This window comes from Emydura macquarii, unplaced genomic scaffold (assembly GCF_026122565.2).
Source record: "Emydura macquarii macquarii isolate MOO-44397 ecotype Brisbane River unplaced genomic scaffold, CSIRO-AGI_Emac_v2 contig_2369, whole genome shotgun sequence".
Classification (NCBI taxonomy): domain Eukaryota; kingdom Metazoa; phylum Chordata; order Testudines; family Chelidae; genus Emydura; species Emydura macquarii.
In genome coordinates, this window is record NW_027132506.1 from 3,662,508 (window position 1) to 3,688,251 (window position 25,744).

The 25,744-nt window shown below is 48.0% G+C and overlaps 1 protein-coding gene and 1 pseudogene across 1 annotated transcript; both read right to left on the reverse strand.

The window, feature by feature from the left end:
- The window catches only part of LOC137161786 (zinc finger protein 850-like), a 64,114-nt pseudogene that overhangs the window by 21,701 nt on the left and 16,669 nt on the right, over positions 1-25,744 (reverse strand).
- LOC137161783 (zinc finger protein 620-like) lies at positions 9,211-22,499 on the reverse strand. Its single transcript, XM_067561268.1, has 6 exons — positions 22,050-22,499; positions 15,983-16,132; positions 12,349-12,501; positions 11,190-11,302; positions 10,434-10,560; positions 9,211-9,437 (listed from the first exon to the last, which is right to left on the reverse strand). The coding sequence occupies exons 3-6, from the start codon at positions 12,356-12,358 to the stop codon at positions 9,304-9,306; spliced, it is 384 nt and encodes a 127-aa protein (XP_067417369.1). The 5' UTR covers positions 12,359-12,501; positions 15,983-16,132; positions 22,050-22,499; the 3' UTR covers positions 9,211-9,303.

Consider the following 25,744-nt stretch of genomic DNA (forward strand, 5'->3'; position numbering starts at 1 on the left):
GGATTTAAAGTAGAAATCACTGGGTAAGGTCTCATTGGCATAGCCGCATCTCCTGCATGGCTAAGTGACCTGGCCCAAGGCCCAGCAGGAAGGTGCATGACGTGCAAAAAATTCACATCGGGGGTGTGGAAATGCCAATAGTGATCCCGGGGGATCCTGCTTACCCCTTGCTCCCTTGGCTAATGAAGCTGTACACCAGGCACTTTGACAGCGACAAGGAGTGTTTTAATAACAGGTTAAGCACTTGCAGACTGGTTGTAGAATGTGCCTTTGGGCATTTAAAGGCCAGATGGCGGAGTCTGCTTACTAGGCTGGACATGAGTGAGAAGAACCTCCCTTCGGTGATATCTGCATGCTGTGTTCTTCATAATGTGTGTGAAGCAAAGGGAAAGAGGTTCCCCCAGGGTTGGGCTGTGGAGGCAGAAAGACTGGCTGCCAATTATGAGCAGCCAGATGCCAGCAGTACACTGAGAGCTAACTGCGGAGCACTTTGCATTAGGGAAGCTTTGAAAACCAGGTTCTGCAATGAGATGCAGGACTGATTTCTGTCCCAGTCTGTTGTTTGCCTTTGCTGAACATCCCCCCCTCAATCAATATCAGTACCCTCCAAATCCCTCCAGGACAAGATATGATTTAATAAAGAAACGTGTTGAAATGATGCAAACTTTTATTTATGAACATTTAAGTCATGGGTGAAGGAGGGAAGTGTTCATTCACAGTCCAAAGAGGTAGTGTGGTTGCTTGCTGGCCAGCTGTCAGCGGGGCCGCCGCTGCTTTATGCTCGCCTCCATCGGGGTACTGCAGCCTGGCAGTTCTCCTCTGAGACCTCTTGGGGTAGGGGAGAAGCAGGGCAGCAAAGCCATAGGCAGAGGAGAGTTATGGAGGGGCTGCAATGGGACTCTGTCCTGCTGCTGCTCCTCCTGAAGCTCCACAAGCTGCTGGAGCATGTCTGCCTGGTCATGCATGATTCGCAGCATCTCCTACATGGTACTGCGATCATGTTCCTGCATTGCTCCGTGACTCTCCCTGTCCATGTCCATGTTCTGGGACAAGGTCAGCCGCCACGCTCAGAGCTCTGTCTCTGCGGCCACGGAGGTATTCATGAGCTCGCCAAACATGTCGTCTCTTGGGTTTTTTTTCCTCTTTCTAATCTGCGATAATCTTTCCACAGCATTTCTAGAGGGTTGGGCCAAGGCCGAGGTGTCTACAGAATGAAAAGAAAGTAACAAGGTTGCCATTGTTAGCAGACTGAAGAAAATGATACAACTGCAGCAATGCAGACAATACTCCCCTTGCAGTGCACAGGGCAAACACAGACCCTCGTTCCATTCCTAACATCCCAGAAGGGTTGGCTTGCTGTGCCGTTACCAGAGATGGGAAGCCAGGGGCTCTGTGGACAGCGCAGGGGGGCGGCTATATAGTCTCTGCTTAAACCAAATAAAAGTAATCAAAGTGACTTGGTAGGACACTACAATGGGGAATACAAAGGCACAGGGCATCTTCTGTACAGCTTGGGTATTTTAAACTTGCGCCGTCTTTCCTCGGCGACCATGAGTGACATCAGTCTCCTGAGGGTAACGCACGAGGAAAGGGAAGATTTGCTGCACGCAGCAGGGTACCGGCCTGGCCCTTATGCCACTATGCTGTGTTCCGCCATGGTGCCAGCTCCCTTGGCTGCAGTGTGGCGTGGCAAAGTATCCTACCGGGGAGGAAGGAACAAGGCTGCCCTCCCCAGAAACCTTTTGCGAAGGATAACAGATTACCTACATGAAAGTTTCCGTGAGATATCAACTGATGATTCTCAGAGCATATCTCATCACATAAATAATCTGTTCCGTGGGTAACGCCCCAGTAAAGTCCAATAAATGCCTGACGTCCCCTTCCTGCCCCCCAATGTAAAAGGACAGAACTGCTAAGAAGAAAAAAAACTCACCAGATGTGCCTTCCCCAGGATCATTAGTGCTGTCCTATGTGCTGCTGGACTGCTCTGGGGTCAGGAATAGGTCCTGACTTTCTAGCAGAATGGACACCCCGCTCTCCTGCACCCTGCTCTCCTCAGCCTCCTCCTCATCCACGGAGTCCTCATCATTGTCCATGGACTGTGACCTAGCGGAGGTATCGATGCTGTGGGGTGGCACCATGGTGGGATCGACACTGAGAATTGCATGTACCTCATTGTAGAAGTGGCATGTTTTGGGTGAGGAACCAGAATGGCCGTTAGCTTCCCTGGCTTTCTGATATGACTGACGCAGCTCCTTGATCCTCACGCGACACTGCTGAGCATCCCTGTTGTGTCCCTTCTCCAGCATGCCCTGGGATATCTTCCCGTAAATGTCTAAATTCCTTTTGCTGGCTCTGAGCTGAGCCAGAACAGACTCCTCGCCCCACAGCCCGCTGAGATCTAAGATCTCTGGTCAACTCCATGCTGGAGCACGTTTGGGCTTTGCAGTAGCCATGAGGAGAACAGTGACAAAGCTCTCTCCATGCTGGCTGCACAGGAAATGAAAAGTCAAATTTTCCCGGAGCTTGAGGGGAGGGACCATTTCTGGGTAGCGTGAGCACGTAACAGCAGAGTGTGAATGTCCAGAGCGGTCACAAGGGGCATTGTGGGATACCTCCCGGAGGCCATTAACATTGATTTAAGTGAAGTTCTGTCTACACTGACACTAAATCGAAGCAATAAATTTGAAGTAGGTGCTACACCACTTGCAGAGGTGGTTTTATTAAGTTGACTTTTGCCGCGATTTAAGTCGACTTAACTGCAGTGTCAGTGTAGACGCAGGTGTTCGGAGATAGATGTAAGTGACTTTACGTCGACCTCCGTCGCCAGTGTAGACCAGGCCTCAGTCACTTCCTTTTGCTTCTTCCCACGTTTACCAGGGCAGACAGGGAGATATGATTTGTTTTAAAAAACTCTTCGCTGACAGGTATTTTCATTGTTTTCTTTCCAGGTAGAATCAGAATTACTGGTGAATATCGAGCTGGTAGGCAGAATTTCCCTTCCTTTTATTAAAGGGTACAAAACTTCACTAATGCCAAGTTCATGGCACCTGGTGCTATTTCATCCCCTTGCAGAAGCACAGCTTCAGCAAAATACAAACTTCTGAAACCCAGGAAGCACCCAGTTAAGGGTGCCCACACAATCTGACCTCGGTCAGCCTGACTGGGGGATTTTATTTTCCCTTGTGATGATCTGAGCCCCTTGGGACGCAGCTGGAGCTGAGACAGATGTCCCACCAGCTGTTCCCCTGTGAGAACAAAAGGGATTATTTAGAGGGAGCCGATCATGCTCCAAGATGACTGAGTGAGCTGCACCCACAGTCTCTATGGTACTAGCCCATCTTGCCTACTGAAAGATACATGGCTCAATATCCCTTTTAGACGTTGTCTTAAAATGAACAAATAAATAAAATCAAGAACACATACCACTGAGGCTAAACGACTATAAACAATGCCAGACTACTATTGGTTGAACCCTTTTGCATAACAATCAATCCTTGTTTCCCACTCCATTCAAGTGGCCTCCTACAACATGCATAACCTCTTCTTCTTATCAATCTGCCCCAACTTGTATTTAGCTCAGACACTCTGATCTCCTTCCACAGAGCTGAAGAAGAGCTATGCAGCTTGAAAGTTTGTATCTTGCACCACCAGAAGTTGGTCCAATGAAATATATTACCTCAACTATCCTCTCTCCCGCTCTGTTGGTTGAACACACAGTTAGTAGGTTAAAGTCAAATCAGTAAATCAACGGCGTAACCATGATATTACACTGGAGTCAAGTCATCCTATTAATAGAATGCTTATAAATCCTAAAAGGGTGTTTCGGGGAGGCAGTTGTCCATTTAACTATAAACTGCAGTCAGAAAACTTCACCCAGCCAGTGCAGCCCAGAAGCCAGTTGAATATTCAATACTGAAAACCAATTATTGTAACTTAAACATGAACAATGTCAAAGCCAATTAAAGCTTCCTCCTCAGATTTCACTATTGGCTAAATCCTTCTCCCTTCAGTGGAGATACAGACCTTACTGAGGCTCTCAAAAACAGAGGTTTAACAGCTCTCACTGAAGAGTTTACTGCTGGCAGATGTTTCTTCAGACCTTTCACAGAAAGAGGAGCACACGTTCAGTGATTTCAGAGGACAGAAGCTAAGGGCTATTTAGATTTGGAGAACCAAACTATGCATTGGCGTCCCTGTGCGGATCTTACAGGTGATCAATACTGAGGGATGCACTGAGCCTGATGTAAATGAAAGGCTGGGACATCTCCCAGTAATAACAATGGAAGATAAAAAGTAAAAAATGGAACAATAAGATACTAAAAAGAGAAGGGGTTGGAACTCTCTGGCTCACTCACTGGTTGGACTTACGTGTAGCTGGCTCAGCACGCCACATAAGCAGGTTTTCTCAGGTATAGGGAGAGTGGAAAAGGTTGGCATAGCCTGTCATTGATGTCATGTCTTCCTTCCCCAGAAGGGATCAGTCTGCAAGGCCTGGTCTACACTGCTGCTGGTGGTCGATGGTAGATACACAAGCTACGTAATCTAGCTTGCGTATTTCCTGTTAACTTACTTACCGCAGCGTCTCCATTGTGCTGTGTTGACGGGATACGCCCTCTGATCAATGCAGCCTTACTCGTTTTGGGGGGGGTGGGTTAATGGTGTCGACCAGAGAGCACTTCCAGGATCTACTGAGTGGGTCTCCACTGCCCACTCAATCGATTCCGCTGCATTGATCCATGCAGCCCCGGCAGTGAAGACATTAGACGCTTGTTGATCTGAAAGGTGAAGGACTTCAGCCTTTACCTTGATCTTTACGTTTGACGATTCCAGCTTATTCCACTTATGAGATCTCCAGGCAAATTGAGTGTGAAGTACACCTTGGATACAGACAAAGCGGTCAGTTGGGTTGAAAGGATGCAGACTTTGGGGTAAGGTCAGTTTGGAAAAGTCTCTTTTAACCCAGCAGTTTTATGAAGATATCTGTTCTTGCAACCATATCCAGTGTGGATATGTAAACCCCAAAGATAAAATGAAAGGAAAAGAAGGCCAGTTTTTAGGAGGTTTCCATAGACTGGCTTATGAATTAAATGGCTGTGCTCTCACAGCTGGCTTTGTCTCTGCACCCACAAAAATAACCGGTTGCAGAATTTTTTAACAGAAAAACTACCCATTGAATCCTGCATCCATCACCATTCTTAAAAATAAATATGAACATCTCCTTATAGACATCATGTCTTCCCTTTGTGAACAAGAGAAGTCAGGAACTCTGGTCACAAAACTTGTCTCCTTGAGTAGTTTTCCTCTTAACAGAAATTGACGTTAAAGTCTAACAAAATAAATTCCATTTGAAATCGATATTAAAGTCTATACTGGCTCTGTGTTCTTTTATACATTATTTCTCTCACATATTCCAACACCCCAACTTTTGGAGTGAGGTTTTACTTCACAGCTCCTTAGACCTAAAATAAGCGTTCAAGGATTAGCCACCATTTCCTATATCATTAACAAAAAGAAAAACAACATAACCAGAATTATACTGGAAAGATGACAGTTATTTCATAATTAGACTCTCTTTAATCAATAATTACCTTCATGTTTAATTTCATTTTAATGGGTAACAATAACATCTTCAAAAATACAAAATCTTACCATACGTTAGTTTTCTTTCCACCAAGTAAACACTTCTGTAAAGTTGTGGTTTACACTAACATATGTGCCTTCCACTTCTGCGAGTTCATTTATCTATGCTTCTTCTGTCACAAGTGTTGGTGGAGAAGGTCTGACCTTTTTAATCATTCAAAATAGCAGGATGTGGACAAATGATGCAAAGCATAAGACACAAGAGCAAAACTAAGAGACAAAAGCATAGAATCAGGACTTAATATTCATGTAGTCTGCGGTCTGAATTTTAACCTGACATATTCATTCTCTCACTGGTTACCATCAACTTCACAGTGTTCTTCCCACATTTACCAGGGCAGACAGGAGAGATAGGATTTGTTTTAAAAAAGTCTTTGCTGACACTCCAGTCCTTGTTGTCCAAAAAGGCAACTGAGATTCATGGAGAAGGAATGGCCTGTGAAGGTATCAGCTGTTTCTCTCTTTGCTTGATGAAACTTTAGATCCAACTGGTAAAAACAACTGTTCACAATCTAACCATGGCATCTTTGGGACTGTAATCAGTGCCGCTGAACTAGTTTTACTAGGGCCATAGTTCACCATAGCTTCCTTTTCTGGAGTGAAAACAGAAGGAAGCAGGTGCCTGCTATTTCTACCTGGGTTCTTGCTAATTCCTAAACCTTGATCAGGATTCTCTAGAGTAGAATCCTTTACCAAACCACCCAAAATCTCAGCAGTGTTTGTGAGGAATGGCTTCTCCAAATATGCCCAGTTTATTTCTTTCATCTGGCGGCACAGGTATAAATTAGGCACTAGATACAGGCTTGACTGAGAATCCCCGTGTGCTACCAGAGGTGGGTTTTCTATTAAAAACAGCTATTTTCCCGCAACTATCTCACATTCAGCACTGATATATTTTATATACATTAGCAGCACCTACAAAAGGTGAGTTCAAGAAGCAAATTACTTCTGTTTCCTCCCCATCTGCATAGTTAGGGACAGTATTTCTCAAATCATAGGATTATCTAGGCGATATCTTTAGGTGTCACCTCCTGTAAGGCCTGGGTCACAACTGTTTTGGGAACCAAATACATGAGCATATTGCCTAGTTCCACATCACTTATAGTGGAAGTCTCTCCCTAGATTGTCTCAGAAAATACTGACCTAAACAATTGAGCAACTATGTTTTCCTGTACAGTTCAGTTAATTGCACAATTTGGGGTGTGCTGTTGTTCACCATTTCACACTGGACATTTAAAAACACTACTGGTTCATAGAATCATAGAACCACAGGGTTAGAAGGGACCGCAAGGGTCAAGAAGGGACCGCAAGGGTTTCCTTTGTAGCACATCCCATAGCTGGGAGTATTCTCTCCTGTTGAACTTTCCCCAAGTCATCAGGGAAGGGTGGGGAAAAGCAAAAATAAAGAAAGAAATGACTATGTTAGCAAATGGTCATTTGTCTCCAAGTCCCAAATAAATCTCAGCTATATTATGTCAACCAAAACTAATATCCATTTGTGTGACCAAACAGCCTTCCAGAAAGAGAAAATACTCATCTCGGGGGGTATAAGCCACTTGCCATTTCAGATAAGGTGAAATTCTAGAGAAGGTTATATTTGAGACAGGACCACAGATTTCCCATTGCATTCTCCTGTGATCCACTGACATCTGCTTCACTTAGTGCTGTCTCATTGTTGTTGAGTTGTGTTCCTTACAAACTTACTTAGCATCATCATAATACCTTTGTCGAGGTTAGGACAAGTGAGTAGATTAGGCCAGGTCAAGAGGAAATGTGCTAGCTAATCCTGACCAATGTACTTGGGCTACACCAGCACAGAAAATATAGTTGCTATTTTATACAGGATAGCGAACTCGAGCTAACCTACTCAATGGAAAATGCTAGCAGAAACAAGGCCCAGGAAGATTTTACTTCAATGGATCTAACTAAGGTCACTCCTATCTCCCCCATCTTGGGCTGATGAACATTTCTGGAGGAGGGACACACACTCCCATGACTCACAGAACAAAGGAGTTGCTAGAAAGGACCAATGGATTCAACTCAAAATAGACCAAGCTGCAAAAAGCAAAAGTGGGCAACTCAGCTGGGGGAGTTGAGAGACCACAATGAAGGAAATGGTATAAACAGCCTTAAATGCCACTCTGTGGGGATTAGTAAAAATCTTAAAGAAAAAAAAATCTTTTGCCAGCCCTAGACAAGGTTCTGATGGTGTTTATCTGGCTTGTGGATTCTCTGATGATAAATAAGGTGGGATCTCTGATGGAAGCTTTTCCCACACTCAGAGCATCTATAGGGTCTCTCTCCTGTGTGAATCCTTTGATGTCTAACAAGGGCTGAGCTCACAAGGAAGTTTTTCCCGCACTCCCAGCATTCATAGGGTCTCTCTTGTGTGTGGATTCTCTGATGTTTAATAAAGGCTGAGCTGTCAATGAACTTTTTCCCGCACTCACAGCATCCATAGGGTCTCTCTCCCGTGTGGAATCTCTGATGATTAATAAGAGCTGAGCTGTCAGCAAAGGTTTTCCTGCACTCACAGCATTCGTACGGTCTCTCGCCTGTGTGACTTCTCTGATGTCTAATAAGGTGTGAGCTACACGTGAAGTTTTTCCCACACTCACAACATTCATAGGGCCTCTCTCCCGTGTGGATTCTCTGATGTGTAATAAGGGCTGAGCGGTTATTGAAGCTTTTCCCGCACTCACTGCATTCATAGGGTCGCTGTCCTGTGTGGATTCTCTGATGTCGACTAAGGTCTGAGCAGTATATGAAGGTTTTCCCGCACTCACAGCATTCATAGGGTCTCTCTCCTGTGTGGATTCTCTGGTGATTAATAAGGGCTGATCTGTCAGCAAAGTTTTTTCTACACTCACCACACGCATAGGGTCGCTCCCCTGTATGGGTTCTCTGATGCCTAATAAGGTGTGAGCGCCGAGTGAAGTTTTTCCCACACTCACAGCATTCATAGGGTCTCTCTCCTCTGTGGATTCTCTCATGGTTTATAAGGCCTGGGTGGCTCCTGAAGTTTTTCCCACACTCAATGCATGTGTTTTTTCTCTTTTGCATACGGATTCTCTGCTGGGAAGTGGTTTCCTTGAGGTTTTCCTCACAATCGATGGATTTACAAACTTTCTCCCCTGGCTGGTTTCCCTGCTGTGACTCTGGCTTGTGCTGACTCTCACAGGCTTTCCCCTGCTCATGACTCATAGATACGTTCCCTTTAGATTTTTGCCATAATGCCCCAGGCAGTTCCACTTGCTCAGCATCTTCCTGCTGTGGATTCTGCTCCTTGTTCTCTCTCGCCATCCCCTCACCTGCTGGGATAGAGAGAGAAACCTCAGAAACAGGGCTGGGAAAGGGGAGAGCAAACCAAAATAAGTGCTGCCGAGACGCGGAAATAATCAGAAAATTATTTCCCCCATCTCTTCTCCATAGGTCAGAGAGGAGGGGTTCAGTTCTTCTTCTCCATACCATCCAAACACTCATGGGGAAGGGAGGTGAGGGAGGGAGCTACTGCTCTGTGTCAGTCAGGATGTGTAGGAAGCCACGAGCAATACGTGCCCTCAAGATATGACGTGTGGGGGAGCGATCCTGAACTCAGAGGGCTGTCAAGGTCTTTGTAGGGAATCCCAACTGTTTCTTCAGGCACAGACAGTATTTGAGTCACTTTAATGGTTCGTCACCTGTACAGGTGCCTCTCAGGATCTCTCTCTCCTCACAACCCTGGAGATCTGGGACCCACGCCTGTTCCCCTTCTGCCAGCTGACAGATCACGTCAGGTTTGGAAACTGGAAACCCTACTCAGATGAAAAAAAATAAGCGAGATCAGCTGAAGTCATGGGATATTTGTCACAACGAATTCATTTTAAAGCAGTACAATCCCGGGTCATTTTCCTAGGTGCTCAAAAGCACAGGACACTGCGTATGCAGAATTTCGTTATCTGCCTCTCTTCTGGGAACACACACAGCCGGACATTCATCAACAAAGGGGCTCCTAAAACACACACAACTCCATATCCCAGGGAACAAAGGCTCCAGCCAGAGGGGAAGTCACCCTGGAGCTGCATCTTACTGACAGAGAGACCCAAAGTTAATGAGAAAGTCATAGGGAAGTTGAGACTGGCGAGTATGGACCGATGCAGTAGCAAGGCAGGGGTTCCCAAACTTTTTGCCTGCATGACCCCATACTGAGACTCACTGTTTCCTGTGACTCCAGACAGCAACAAAGCAACACAACAACCAAGGAATCAACATATTAATACATTATTTAATGTTCTCTAATGTGACCCATGGGCTTGTGTCTTGTGACACAGCTTCTCGAAGTCCAGAGGCATGGCAAAAATTGCACATCTAATTTCTGATGTGGCATCAACCGTGGGTTGATATCATGACTTGATGGACATTAGTGCACTGAATCCAGCTTCACACAAATATGTGCTCGCGAACGGCACCCTCATTTCCGAGGTGTGTGTTGACAGTGCAGGCTATTCATTCTTGACAGTGAACCAGAACTCCAGGAGGACAAGTCGGGCATATGTTCCTTGCAAGAAGTGATCACAGGAAATTTGAATGAGCTGTTCCATTCCAGCTGCTGGCAAATCCACGGCACCAGGCTTGCACACGCCTGACCGGAGAGGGTGGTACAAAAACACTGGGGCGGGGAGGGCAGAGCGCCAGCGTGTGCGTCATTGGCCTGCCAGGGGGTGGCTGACACGGGGCAGAGTTGATGGGAGTCACGTGAACCTTAACTCTTCATTTCCCCTTCCACTACGCGAGGGGACAGGAATCCTCACCCAGCGAGGTCACGGTCTCGTAGTTCTCCTGCATGACGTCTCTGTAGAGGGCTCTCTGGGAGGGGTCCAGCAGAGCCCACTCCTCCCTGGTGAAATACACAGCCACCTCCTCGAAGGTCACTGGCCCCTGAAAGAGCAAGAGTCCAGCACTCAGCACCTGCTGCCCCAGAGACAGCCCCACTATTCCCGGGGCAGCAGGGCCAATCGAACGGAAGCTCTGGGAAACACAGTCAGCAGAGACCCCCCCTGGAGGCATCACGGTGAGGGGGGAAAGACATAGCCCTTTCCCCCTCCTAGTAGATAGATGGGGCAGGGGTCTTCACATTAGTCACATGCCTACTAGCCAGAGGCTGATACAGTTGGAGCCCTCAGTAGGGTCCAGAGACAGCCCCCTGGTAGGAATCCCAACACCCTTCCACTGCCACCAGCTGGATGGGAGAAGACAGGGCATTTCCCCTAAACCTCGCCGGTGGGTGCCTCCTTCACAGCACCCTCTGGTTTGTAGGCTCAAGCTCCAGCACTGGGAGTCTGGTGATTTTCCCAGCCCAGCCCAGGGGATTTGTTTCTTGTTCCAGAAATTAGAGAATTTCCAACCCCTGTGGGTCTATTCCTAGACCGTAAACCTCAGATTAAACAAGTCCCAGCAGGTTTGTCACACCCTGTACCCCTCCTTCCCTCCACCCTGTGTATTTCCTGCTCCCTCCTGCCTCCAGACCAAACGTCCCAGAAGTCACTCTCCCTTCAGTGGAAACCCACCAGCAACTCCCCTATAGCCCCAACCTGAGCAAGCACTGCTGCAGCTATCTCCCTTCCCCGTCCTCTGGGAGCATGGGGGAATCTGGAGCCAAACAGGGAGGTTTTTCTGCAGCCTGGGGAGATTTCAGAAGAGGCGTTAGTTAATTCACTGCACAGTCCCCGCTCCCCAGCTCTTTCCCTGCAGACAGACATTCCCCACAAGAAATTCCCCACAGGAAAACATTCCCCACAGGGAAAACGCTCAGTCATTTTCTTACCATGCAGCCCCAATCCCTCCCACCAGAATTAAACCCACTGAGACTAAACCTTTCAAACCTGACATGGTCCCCAAGGGCAGCATATTCCCCCTGCAGGGTGGGATCTAGGCTGAGACGGTAACTAGAACAGTGCAGGTCTGAGAGCTTGTGACCTCTCCCCACTTATTTCTCTTCAGCTTCTCCACTCTCTATCAACCGCTGATGGGACTCCAGTGCCTGGTGGCGACGCAGACACCTCAGCGGCAGGCTAACTCTGCACAGCTGCAAGCTGCCTGATCCCATAGCCGGGATTGTGAAGGAAGGAAACGATTTTTGAAATGTGGGGTTTGTGGGAATTAATGGCGCCCTTGCTCTGATGTTCGTAACTCTGAGGTTCTACTGTAATCAGCTGATCAGTCTGGGGGCTGACGAACCAATTGGCCACCAGCTGAGGGCTATCAAAGAAGACATTGGAAGGCAGAGAAGGGGAGAGGATCGGGTTAGTCGCCCTGTATGTTCTGTGATCCCAAGGGAGGGAGATCTCCGTTCCTCTCTGGCCCTGGAGGAAAGGGCTAGAAACTACTGTAAATACTTGGCTGCACAAGACTATCGGTGTTGGTCGTGGGAGAGTAAATAAATAACAGGGAGGTGCCACTCACGGGAGAGTCGGAGAGGTTTCAGGCATCACCAGGGTGTGGACAGAGATTGCCCCTTTACACGCACACCACGTGGCCATTTGCAGTCACTCATTAAAGCTGCCAGGCTGCTCAGCGTATGGAAGTTTCGTCCTTGTCTCACCCTAGCCTATTTCATACCGTGCAGGGTGGTTTTCCTTTCCCCAAAGGGCAACACCCCTCCTCCCCTAAGATGAGGATTCACTCAGGATCCCCATCAGATGTCACACCAGCAGTCGCGGGGCTCACCTGGCCTCATATTGCCCCACAGCTTCCAGGTTCACATTGGGGTTGGGGTAGCGATGCCCTGTGGCCAATGCGGTTATTGGTCTGAAATCTCCCTTCGGCCCGTCGGAGACAGAAGCGTACCCGTGTCGCTCCCCGGCTCCAGATGCAGAGTCTCTAGGGACAGGAGAGGTGAGAATTCAGGCCCTGGCATTCATGGTCATTAATGAAACTGCTTTCAGCTATGAGATGGTGACACAGACCGGGCTGGATAATGCACAGAGCCAGCCCCACAGGGCTATCCCCCAGGGAAGGATAGGAGAGGGAACCCGAGGTCAGTGACCTCATTAGAGTCCCTGTCTCCCTCCCAGGGCGAAGGTCGCTCTGGCAGAGGAGATGCCACCCCCCAGACTCCAATCCCCCTGTGAATCCCAGCAGCATCTCCCGCAGGATTGCACTTTTCAGAGAGAAATGGCTGAGTGTCTTCTCCAGCCGCACAAACCCCATCCTCCCTGCTAGGGAAAGGAGGGGAGGGTGAGAAATGGGCCCGAACCCCATCCCCGAGCCCAACAGCCCCCAAACTCCCAGAAAGCTGGATCTGAGCTTCGTATCCTGCGACCGTCACTGTTTCGGTGAGTGCCCAGTTCTCAGCCCTTGCGCTCACCAGAGGCTCAGAGAGCTGGGAATCTGGGCAGACATGGGGGCGAGGAATGGAGACAGGTTCAGGAGCTTTTTGTGGGGTGTTGAGCCACCGCCCCATACTGGGTTATTCCAGTAACAAGGGGAACCAGGGATGATGGCGAAAGGGTTGAGACACAGACCAAACGGTGGGCACAGACAAAGCCCAGGCCTTCAGCAGGAAATGAATCTGGGCCCTTACTGTTGGCTCAATCGTGTTTTTGAGAAATACATGAAAGACCAGAGCCACAAACACACACCCCACTTCCTACCAAAAGACACGCCAGTCTGAATCAAAAGCTAAAACCTCAAACTGACTCTTACTGCTCTACCCTTTTTAAATGTTAATTCAAGTCTGTCTGCACTTTGTATCATTTTCAGATTGTTTGTAAATGTCTGTACTATGTCCACTGGCCAGTTTATCTGTTAATTTTACCTGCTTCCAATAGATTTGTAAAAATCCTATTTTCAAGTACAAAAAGCCACACTGTGAAATGTCATATAAACGCTTTCAATTGTAAAAGACACTGTCAAAAATGAAATAAGGTTTGCTTTAAAAATAATATGTAAGTTCTTCAGCTAGGAGTTGGCCCTGAGTGATTGAAGTGTGAATGGCCGAGCAATTGAGTTGGGTGTAGACAAAAAGAGTGATTGAACAATTGGTCTCAGTAAGGGATATGGAAACAGACATGAAGAAGACACCAGCCTCACCTAAAACGCTTGAGGGAAGAAGAAAGAAGCAAAGATGATCAAATGGCCGAAGAGGAACCCACCCTGTTAACTTTGGAGCCAGCACATTTCAAAGGACAAAATCTGATCAGGCTTGCAAGAATGTGGGTGATTGAGAATCACACCAAGAATGCAGTTGCAGCATGACAATGCAAAACCCATAGACTGACATGGGGTCCTTTCCCTATAAAATGGGACAAGAAGATGAAGGCTGGAGGTTTGGGTCAACATCATCACATCAGCCAGGAGTACCGATGCGCATCGGCAGAACCTGGCTCCTCACCCTCATGCTCTAGTCACCTGGCCAGTGACTATCATGAGCACCAAGAGGCTGGTAACTATAACATCTGTGAGACCCCTATGTCTGTTTGTCTATCTCTGTCTGTGTGTGTGAGTGTGAATGAAAGTACCAATTGAAACATGTGTCTCTGTAATTGTAGTATTGATACAATGTTAGTACTGTTTTCCTAGTGTTACATTATTGATCCTATTTCACTAAGTAAAAAAACCAATATTGATGTTGTTACAGTGTTGATACTTTTCTTTTCTTTGATACTATTTACCAAGTTTCTGTATTCACAATAAACATGGCTTGTTGCCTTATCCCCTGAAAAGATCCTGTGACATTCCTTATTTGGGTAACATTACTTCCAAGAGCCCCAAGCCCTTCAGCTGAAGCAGTCACCCTGGGTGCCAGGCTCCAGGGTGGAGAGGGCCGTATTGCACTTTCTGTTCTGGTCAGCGGGCCACGGCATCAGTTAAGGATTCCGTACCCAGCTCCATCCGCGGCAGGACCCCCGCTGCTCGCAATGGGACACCCAGGCACAAAGAACCTGGGAGGAAACTGCCCTTTGTATAGGGAACAAAACAGCCACTGTTATTTACTAACGCTATTGTCACATTCAGTATCGCTCAGTGGAAAACCAACCCCCTCCATCCACCCGTTAGGGGCCTGCTATTTCTACACCCTTTGTTTCCCTTCCATTCCCAAACTCCTTTCGCCATTTCTCTCTCTCTTCCCTGCCTCTGTCTCTCTCCTCTGTTCTTCCCTCCCTATAGCAACACCCTCTCCCTTTTCCACCTGCCAGCGTGACCAGCGATGGAATATTTAATGTTAATCTTAAAGAGCCATCAGATCAGCCATCATCATATCACAATGCCACTATATAAACCCATGGTAGATCCGCACCTTTAACACTGTGTGCAGTTCTGCTCAGGCCATCTATTAGAATTGGGAAAAGTACAGAGAAGGGCAACAAAAATGATTAGAGGGATGGAACAGCTTCCATATGAAAAGAGATTAAAAAGATGGGGACTGTTCAGCTTGGAAAAGAGATGACCAAGGAAGGATATGACAGAGGTCTTTAAAATCATGAATGGTGAGAAGAAAGTGAATAAGAAAGTGTTATTAACCCCTTCACATAACACAAGAACCAGGGTCACCCAATGAAATTAATTGGCAGCAAGTTTAAAACAAACAGAAGGAAGGATTTCTTCTTCACACAGAGCACAGCCAGCCAGTGGAATTCATTGCCAGGGAACATTGTGAAGGCCAAAAGTATAACAGGGCTCAAAAAAGAACTGGATAAGCTCCTGGAGGATAGGCCCATCAGTGGCTATTAGCCAAGATGGCCAGGGATGCTACCCCATGCTCTGGGTGACCCTAAACTTCTGACTGCCGGAAGCTGGGACTGGAAGACAGGAGCTGGATCACTAGATAAATTGCCTTGGTCTGTTCATTCCCTCTGAACACCTGGCACTGGCCACTGTCGGAAGACAGGACACTGGGCTAGACGGACCATGGGTCTGAGCCAGTGTGGCCGTTCCTATGTTCACTTTACACACTGATGAGATTAACACAGAACAGGGGAGTTCACACCTCTCTGAGACACAGCTTCAGGCTGCTGGCCGAATCAGAAAGGCATTATGGACGGGGGGAGGAGGGGGGTTCTCTGCTAAAATGAGGGCTAGAAAGGCCCTAAAAATGAGAGCTGAGATTCTGCACACTCTGAATACGTGATGTGGCCACACGTGTATGTCAGCCAGGCCGTGTCTGGCACACAGGCCATATCTCTGACAGCCCCGGTGTGACCTCCTTAGCTGTCAGATAGTCACAGGCTTTTCCCCTTGCTGACGCAGCCGATCACAGGCACAGAAGCCAGCATGCCACACTCCAAGGAAAGGGGGGAAGCTCCGTATTTAGTGTAACTGACCCGGGGGGGGGTGTGTGTGTGTGGAGCCTGGAACTTACCTGCTTCCAGCACTCTAGAGATGGAGAGAAAGAAGAGGCAGTCGGTGGGTGTGTTGGAAGACAGGATACTGGGCCAGATCAACTGGTGAGTCCGTTCTTATGTTCTTATGTTCCTGGGCGGGTGTCAAAACTTCTTCCGTTTTGTTTGATCTGCCAGTGGGGATCAATCTCAACTGTTATTTTGCCTCTCAATCCAGCACCTGCGTGCTTTTTAACATGTCATGACGTGTGTGTCAAACTTGGATCCCAAATATTGACGAAGGGCGGTATACTCTCTCATACGGAATCCTTACCAAAGGCAAAATTTCTACTGTAATAATTACTGAAAAAGGATCTACAACTCCAAGACAGACTGACGACAGAAAAATTCAAAAACCATGAGCGATACACCCCCAAGTCATGAACATTTTAAAAAGAAGACGTTTGGGATTATTTTTATTCTTGAGCCTTCTGCATTAAGACCAGATCCACAAATACCTCTGTGGATCTTGACCCACCCTCACATTTTTACAGGTACGTCTGTCAAAACATCCATATACCTAAAACGGTTGTACGTTCCTATAACATTCAATACTGTTTTGGCCTCTCCCCCACCCCATTAACTGAAATGCACTGAAAAATCCTAACTTCTGTAACTAACTCCCTCGTCCTGCCATCACTGAAGCACATACTGTACTGTTTCTAATACTTCGTTTACTGCATAAAGAGATGTTGATTTTTCTGCAGAGTTGTTTACATTTCTAATTGCATACTTAACTGTTATAGCCTTTTATCTATGCTACTTATCTTTGTTATTGTGAGACCTCCCCCGGAGCTGTGCAAACAAATCAGATGTAGACGCCTTGTTCTATTGTATAAGTGAGAGAGAGGGAGAGAGAAATGTTTATGCTAACGGTACAGTGCTGGTTAGTGGGGCAGAAGTGGACTCCATCGTGTCAGTTTCTTGAAGTAAGCTCTTTCCTGACACTTGTACTATTGAACCTAAAAATACCTTGATAAATTCCCTGTGTGTGAGTGAGGAATGTATGCGCAGGGCATAAAAAGACCCAACCTAAACTGCTCTGACAACAGAAAGGGGAGTAAAGACACGGACTGCCATCCTGACCCTGAAGGGCAAAGAATACCTATCAACGACCCTAAAGTGCAACTCAACAACCCTAAAGTACAGAAGGATCCACCCTGGGAACAAAGAAAGTCTATAAATAAGAGAACAGTCATGCTTTCAATGAGCTGGTGATTAACAGCTATACTGACCCCAGAGGCAGCATGACACAGCCAGGCCATAGACTGACGTGAGAGCCAGCAAGTGTCAAAGATGGGTAAAAACATGGAAACTTTGGGTCTTGTTCTGCAGTGGTCATCTCGGAGCGTCAGATTCACGTCTGATGGAGGCCTGGCTCCCTCTTCGTGCCCAGTCTAGCTGGTCACTTGGCTGCTCGAGCAACGCATAAAAGGACTGGTCGTTACATTACAGCAGTGTGCAGAACTTTATGGATGTGTGTGAATGTGACGGCTTTTTGATTTTCTTACATGTAAAATAATAGCCCAAAACGTGTGTTGCAGCGTCACTTATAACCTCTGACGTCGTGTCTCTGTACATGTGCAGAGCGCAGGGCAGTCACTGGCCTAGAAACAGCCAGAAGTTGGGGCGGAGGGGCAGGGGAGAGAAATTTCCCATGCTCATCTAGAGGCTCAATGCACTGAGCATGGCCTCTCTGCCCCTCCCCGGGTCTATGAGGGGCTAACAGGGTCAGAGGAGTTGGGGGGGGGGGGGAGCCAGGGGTTGAAAGGGGCAACAGAGGGCAGGGAGATTTGGGGGGGGGGGGGGGGGAACAGAGGTGCGGAGAAGTTGGGAGGTTGGGGCAATGGGAGGTGTGAGGGGGTTTGAGGGTACTGAAGGATTAGTGCAGGCCTAGGGAGATAACCCCAGATCTGATATTTTGCACACTCATTTTGAGAGACAAACGTGTAACCACAAACGGGCATGGTACACCACAGGACTGTGCAAGAAGGGAGCTTGGGGGGGCATAAGCCATCAGGTGGCTATGCAGTATCTGAGCAGTTAAACGACATTCATCTCCGGGTGGATACAAATCCATGATTTTTTTTTTTTTTAAATCAAAAAAATTGGATTTTTTAATTTAAATTGGACTTTTAACATTTTTTTTAAAACGTCAATAAACTACTACATTTCTCTCTCGTTTAAAAAACAACGGCTACAATTGAATCGCATCACAAACATGCTAAACCTACACCTACAGTCTCATAGAAATGAATTAATGGCTCTAGTCTGTCCAGCCTAACTACCAGCTCTTGCTCCTTGAAAGTTCTGGGCTTTCAGTTTCTGTTTCTCAGCAGACTTAAAGTCACATGTGCAAAGGAAGACACAGGCTGGAGAGGATTGTTGTTGTTCTGGGTTTATGTGGTGGCGGAGCTGTGCCAAGCAAGGCAGAGGAGTTAGTTAACACACTGTCTTAAAGACAGAGAGACAAAGGACAGAGGCAGAGTAGAAAGCAACAGTGGAGTGGACTGGAAAGAAAAAGGGAAGACATTATTCAATACACACACAGCTTCCTATATTCCCTCATACTTTTGCCACAGAAAAACTGTCATGGCTTCTGGGCCTAATAGAGACCCTACCTGGGAATATTTTGAAGAAATTCCTTCCCTGGGTCAAAAAGGAAAACGTGTCAAGTGTAAGCAGTGGAAGAAGGAGATGCAGGGCCTAGCTGTAAGAATGAAACATCATAATGAAAACTGCTTATTGGGAGAAAGTGATGTGGATGAAGATGTGGATATGTCTGAAGAACAATGTGGATCAGCTGGTTAGTAACTTAAATCATTCACTTTGCAATGCATCATTCTTCAAGACTCTCTCTATGCCTTTTACTATAAGTGTGATTTAACAAATGAATTCCCAAGCTGTTTGCTATGCTGGATATTGCTAGAAAAGAAGTTTAGTTTAGCTAATCCTTATGGCTTGTTTAATTAGGTAACTAGGTTTAGAATCTATCACCCAAGTATACGGTACAGAAAGCTGCAGTAAGAGAAATCTAGAGTTGCCAGTTGCCACTGGGTGTCATTTTCTTATTTTATATTACATAACACAGGCCCCTTATTTGGAACATCATGGCCACAGACCATAATGGTGATGCCATAAATCTACTCCCTATTTTACTTCAGCATAACTCAGCTGTCCCAAGAGAACCCCATCCTATACTTGTTTTCTCTAAAAACAGAAGTGCCAGTGAGTTCTATGGGGCTTACTCCAAAATTAAGTGCACTCTAAGTGCAGTCAGTCTTAGCTTTTTTGGTCATTTGGAATCGGATCTGCATCCTTGCTGAATAAAATGTAAATGATTAACTGAATAATAGAGTGAGAAGAACGGAGAAGAACGACTATTCAAAATCATTTCTGAATTTTGTTTCAAGATCCCATTGAAGCATAAGAGACTGTGACTGTCTATCTGCAACAACTTTTAGCAGCAGTGCCGCAACTAAACATATTTCAGACAACAAAGTATCAGTAGCAAGCAAAAGATTTCAATCATCCAGTAAAGCCACCACCATGGATGTGTCTGTAGTAAGGACCAGCAAATCCCAACAAGACACCATAGATGAACCGATTGCTTCAAGAGATATTGAAGAAAGAAATACCTCACCAGGAAGTTAAACTGCAGGCAATAAAGAAGCGAATGGATCAAGCACTAACTCCATCTCATTTTCTTATGAACATTCTCGACCCCAGATATAAAAGGTAGATGCCTAACTTCTGAAGAAGATGCTGCTGCCATGGCATGGGCATCTCAAAAATCACTCCTCAGTTATGCCAGTTATAATAAATTTCAGGGCTGAAGCGGAACCATTTGAACAGTACATGTTTACTGATGATGTTTTGAACAAAGTCACTCTCCTGAATTGGTGGAAATCATTAGCCAGGCACCTTGAAACAGAGTTCCTTCAGTTGCTAAGCCAACTTTTCACAGCAGTAGCTTCTTCTGCAGGCACAGAGAGAGTATTTTCATTTTTTGTTATTATTCATGCGAAGCTAAGAAATCGACTGGGAGCTGAAAAAGCAGGAAAATTCGTATTTCTGTTTCAGTCTATGAATAAAAATGACAGTGGGAGTGGGGAAGATGGGAGCTAGTTGTAGAAGTTTTCAGGACAGCGTACGTTTAGTGTGTGATGACTCGTCTGTTAGAGTTAATAAAATTTGAAAATTAAAAAAAAAAGTTTAAGGACAGCCGGCAACTCAGGAGACTGCTGCAATTGCAAATGTGAAACATTGATGTGACATTTAAGATTTAGTTTAATAAAATGTAAGTGCTCTTGTGTTTGTGTGTGTGATTTAGTTCTTACCATTCCTAATGTTCTGCTGCTGTATCTGCAGCTTGACACAGGTAATGAATATTATGTACTATTTCCTAAATTAATAAAAAACAAGTTATCTAAAAATTACACAAAGTATACCCTCTAGATGTTGTAAAATGCTGTATTGCATTGTAAATTAACATGTTTTAATGATCAGATTTGCACCATTGTTTAAGAAATATGTGAAGACCTATCAGTGGGAAACTTGATTTAAATCAATGATTTTCTCTTGGTGATTTAAATCACCTTGATTTAAATCAAATCCACCCTGAGTCATGTGTAGGAATTATTAAGAAATAGGTAATGTAAATCACAGATATTAATACGAGGTGCTTGATTATGGACACCCCAACGGCCATATACGAGTCGGAGCACCTATTGACCGTATTGCAGTCATCATGATACATATCTGTACTATTACCAGAAGGAAGGGTATAAAATACCCCGCTCAATTTCCATTTCTTTGGGTGTGAATTAGGAGCTCACTTCCCTTTCCAGCTCTGTTTCCAGTGGTCGCCATAAACTGTAAATATGCACAACCCAAGATGGCAAGTATGAGCAATACAGGACACCACTTTACAGTACTGATCTCATTCTAATCGTTATCTGTATTGATCCTTGCCTACGATTTCAATTATTAAATTGTCTGCATTAGATAAAAGTTTCTGTGTTTCAACAAATTCCACCTTCTCCATTAACTTTAGGTATCTGCCTAGGCAAAGAAGCTGTTGTCTGTGACAAGTGCCCGTTGCACTTCACTACGTAATCTTATAAGAGTAAAATTGTCCCGGTTACTGAAGACGACTCGTTGTGGCAAGTTCAGTGGTGCGGTTGTCCACAGAGAGAAGCTGTGGCTGACAGCAGAGTTTGCTTTGCTGTATTCTCTGCACTCAGAGCCAATCCTTGGCACAGAGGGGCTTCCTGGGAACCAGGTGGTGGTGTGTGCTCAGATTTCTGGAGAAGGGGGCTGCCCGTGTGGTGTTCGCCTCTGTTTCAGGATGGGCATATTTATGTACATTTACCTAGAACCCCCAACCCCCCTAGTGGAAACGGGGGCCCTACAGGGGGTCATTGAGGCCTTTCTTCTGCACCGGATTGGATGTCAATCATCCTGAAGATTGACTGTTCATTGATTTTTCCTCCCCCGGGAAGCTGAGCTGCAGGGCCCACAACATCACTCGCTCAGCAGAGGGGCCACGCTGGCGTGGGTAAGAGAACCTAATCAGCTAGAATCATGACAATATAATAATGGTGTCTTCAGTGATTTACATTGCCCAGGAGTGTGAGACTTTCCCCGGACGCCTCCCCACACCGTGAAGTGACACAGTTGCTGCCCATGGAAGCAGAGAAACTCACTGCAGACGTGATGACCCGCTGGAGGGGTGACGAAGGAGCAGCGTGGGGCAGGGCAGCAGCAATGAGTTTGTGCAGTACTCAGCTGCAAGGCCAGTGCCTGGCAGGAAGTGGGCAGCGATGCCAGCTCCACTGGAAGACAGGGGGATCTGGGACAGGCTCCACACGGGGAGATTTGCCCCCCAGTGATGCAGTAAAAGGAACTGGGGGTGGGGGGCTGGGACGGGAACCGCTCTCCCCACCTATTTCTCCTTCTGCCCCTTCCAGTCTGTCCCTCCGCTTGCCCCTCCTAGCCCCGTGGGCCTCTCCTCTCCCCCTCCGGCGGGGAGACGCGCTCACTTGCCTGGTCCCAGAAGCCGGCCCGTCACTCCCCGAGTCCCCGGGGCTGGATCGGCTCCACGGCGGCAGGGGTCAGGGCAGCCGCTCGGGGGGCTGGCGGCGGCCGGAGAAAGCCCCTGGCCCGGCCCCCGGTCCCGGCCCAGCGAGCGCTGCTGGCCGGGTTGAGACACAGGAAGGGCCCGGGAGGCAGGAAGGACAAAGCGAGGAGGAGATCGGCTCGGTGCAACTCCTCCCGGGGGCGAGGCGCGGCACGCCCGGCTCCGCTCCGCCGCCAGCGGGGACCTCGTTAGGCCCCAGTGCCCTGCCCAGCCCAGCCGGGGGGTGGGGGGGGGTCTCCGGCTGCAGCCAGCCCGGCACTGCCCGGAGACCGACCCGGGCCCGCGCGGGGGGCGGCAGGACGGTGAGTCTCTGCCCGATGGGGCCCGGGGGTGCCTGGCTCGCCGCCCCGGGGCATCTTCTCCCCGCCCGTCGGTGCCCAGCGAGCCGGGCCGTGCTCACGGGTGGGAAGCCCCTGGCCTGGCTCTGATCCAGCGCCGGTCCGGATCTGCTCCCGGAGCCAGCCGGGGCATTGGGGCGGGGAAAGAGAGCCGGGCCGGGGTCGGGCAGGGATGGGAGAAGGCGGAGGGGCAGAGAGCACCGTGCCCTGCCCTGCCCTGGGGCAGGCAGCCCCATGGGCGCAGTCAGGAAATGCCAGGGGGCAAGAGCCGGTGCCAGAGGAGAAAGTGGGTCCAGGTTTGTCCCAATGTTGATAATTAAACGCTCCCCAATCCCCCCCTTTTCTTTCCACTGATCAGATCTGGACGTAAATAAAAAACCGATTTCCCACCCCCTTTTCTCTCCAATTATTGAGCCTTTGTCTGTTACCCTCCCCGTGGGACCAGGGGACCCTGGCTAAGGCCGCTGGGCCATGGCTGATGGTCATGCCTGCTCCGGACACAGGTCCACCTTGCCCGAATCGGGCGGAGCAACCCCTTCCCCGACCCCACCCTGAGCCTTTTCTGGTGGATCTTGAGCCGTGGAGAGTCACCTTCCCAGTGCCCGGCCTGTAGCGTGAAATCCCGCCCTAAAGCATGGCTCTGGGTTGAACGGACCAGCTTACCGACCTGGAAGGCCCTGAAGAAGGCCAACAAAAAAGTTGCCTTGAAGAGTACAGCCCCTTATCCCTGCCCCCCACCCCCACAACGGCAGATCTGTGGAAGAACCTTGACTAATTGCCTAAGGATGTGTGAGGTCCCTGGCTTCCTTACTCGGTGTCCCACAAGCCCAGGTCCAACTCCCCCCCCTCTCCCCTCCCCAGCACACCTTGGACCACGACTCCCACACAGGAGTGCCAATCACCAGCAGACCTGCAGTAAAAGGACATCCCCAGCTAACCAGGTAGCTGTTTTTGGTGGTACCAGCCCTGCTGAGTTGATGGTCAGGGGATGGGAGGCCTTTACGGAAGACAGGTATGCATGAAGACTGTTGTTTTCAAATCCTTTTTTCTTTTATCCTTTTTCCTACTGCAAAATAAACACCAGTCGGCAGAAGGCCGTTTTGTTCCTGTACCCCACTGATTCCAGACCCTGGAAGGTGTCCGCACTCAGCCTGACCTGCTAGGTAAGCGTGTTGCTTTACAGGAGTACCATGATTGTGAGGCACTTCGCTACCAGCTGCCCTTACCACCAGGAATCTTTGTTTCTGCCTGTGTTGGCTCATCCCCCAACTCCATCAGCCTCAGGCAACACCAGGCCCTCCTGGCTTGATAGCCCCATTGTCATTCTACAGGCTAGCGATACGCACACTCCAGTCCTCCGAGCGGCTGCCTAGAGAGTCCAGCCAACTGGACGTCCGCAGTATTCACAGATCCACTCTTCCCAAAGAACAGAACAGAACAGCTTACCGGTTTCACCACACATCACCGCTGTGCTTAACTCACAGGCCTTAGATTTTTTACATGACATCAAGTTCAAGTTTATTTATCAGAGATTCAAACGGTAGCTAGTAAAAGTACCGGAAACCAATGTTTACACATAAAATAAAATCATCACATGCGCTCCACAGCTGCAACTTCCTTAACAAGATACTCTCATGTCTAATCAAGTATTGCTCACCTCAGATCCTGCAGGCTGAAAACTCCCTTTCATGAGAACAAACTCGCTGCTAATTCGCCTGCTAGGTGAAGGATCCTGCATGTCCTGTTGGACCCTAAGGTATACCAGGCCAATCCGTTGTCCTTCATCAGAAACTGGACACCCCCACCTTTTTTGGTCTTCCTGTACATTTCCTCTCGTAAATGTTGCAATCCATCAATTTGTCCCTGGCTCAGTATACAGTGTGCGGCACTCAATTCACAAATGGCCAGACAAGGAGATAGATGTTCCTTACCTCCTGCTTGAAAGGAACGTCACTGAGGTATGTCACCTCCTGGTGACCTGTCTTAATTGCAAGACTTTAACAGCATAATTATCATTATAGAATCATAATTGCTTAAATATTATCCATCCATGCATTTTGCAAGGATTATGCTGACAATGGGCTAGTGGCTCTCAGTAGAGATCTCACACGCCACTGAACTACGGTGTAGCCATCAGACCAGGAGATCCCTATAAAGCACTCTGCCAGGGGACACCAAGGGAGCCCTGGATCACCGTAAGCATGGTTGGTACACGGGGCGTTTTAGCAAAGGGCCTAGTCTAATAGCAGGAGAATTGCAGAACTCGACTGCAGGGGAGGGAAAGGCACAAGGCCGGACAGCCGAAAGAGGCACTCAGAGAGAACAGGAAGGGGACAGGGTGTGGCCAGACCTGTCACTCACTATGACACTCTCCTCTTTCTCCCACTGCTCTGAGCCTTCCTCACCTCTTGGGACCATTACCTGCGCCCTCCTTGCCACCAGCTTCCTCTAATTTCCTGCTCCTCAGCCACTTTCCACCCCATGCTCCCGCTGTCCCGTGTGTTCCTTGCGCCTGACTCCTAGGAGCGCCTCCAAACAATGTTTCCCTTCCCGCCTTTCCATTGCTAATATCCCCACTACCTGGAACAGCTACCACCTGGCGCCTCTCTTGCTTTACTGCCACCAGCACCAACCTTTCCAGCTACTTGAGGTCCTAATCCATCTGTCTCCCATTACTCCCAGTCCTCTCTGGAACCCCAACTCCCTCCAGCTGCTGCTCCGTGGCATCGCCCACTTTCCACTGCCCCCGTCCCTCGCACCTCACAGGGGCTTTACGTCCCAAGTTTTCCACTCCCCAGCCTACCACCACACAGGCCCTCCCTAGCTCTCCAACACTCTTCCTTCAACTGCCCAGGCACCTCGACGTGAAGGGGAACTGATAGGAAAGGTGGGCAACAGGCCACAGGGATGATAAGCAGTTTACGTTTGATGCGATAGCGACGGGGGAGCCGGCGAGGAATTCAAAGAGAGAGCGGTCATGGGTTTGCAGGGTTTTAGATGACCCAGCCTTTATACAGTCTCTCTTGGGACTGTCCACTTTCAGCAGGCCCAGGAGGCGCTGTGAGGAACCACAAAGTCAAGGCACAGACAACAGAGCCACTGATCCTGTGAGGATGCTGATGAGGGAAGTAAAGTCGAAGCAGCGCAGGGAAAATGGTGGAGATATTCCTATTTTGAGGACTGTCTTCTTAGCCCTGGAAGGGGAATTAATGAACTGTGACATGACTGCGGTGCTACACCGCACACACAGACCGTTGTGGCCC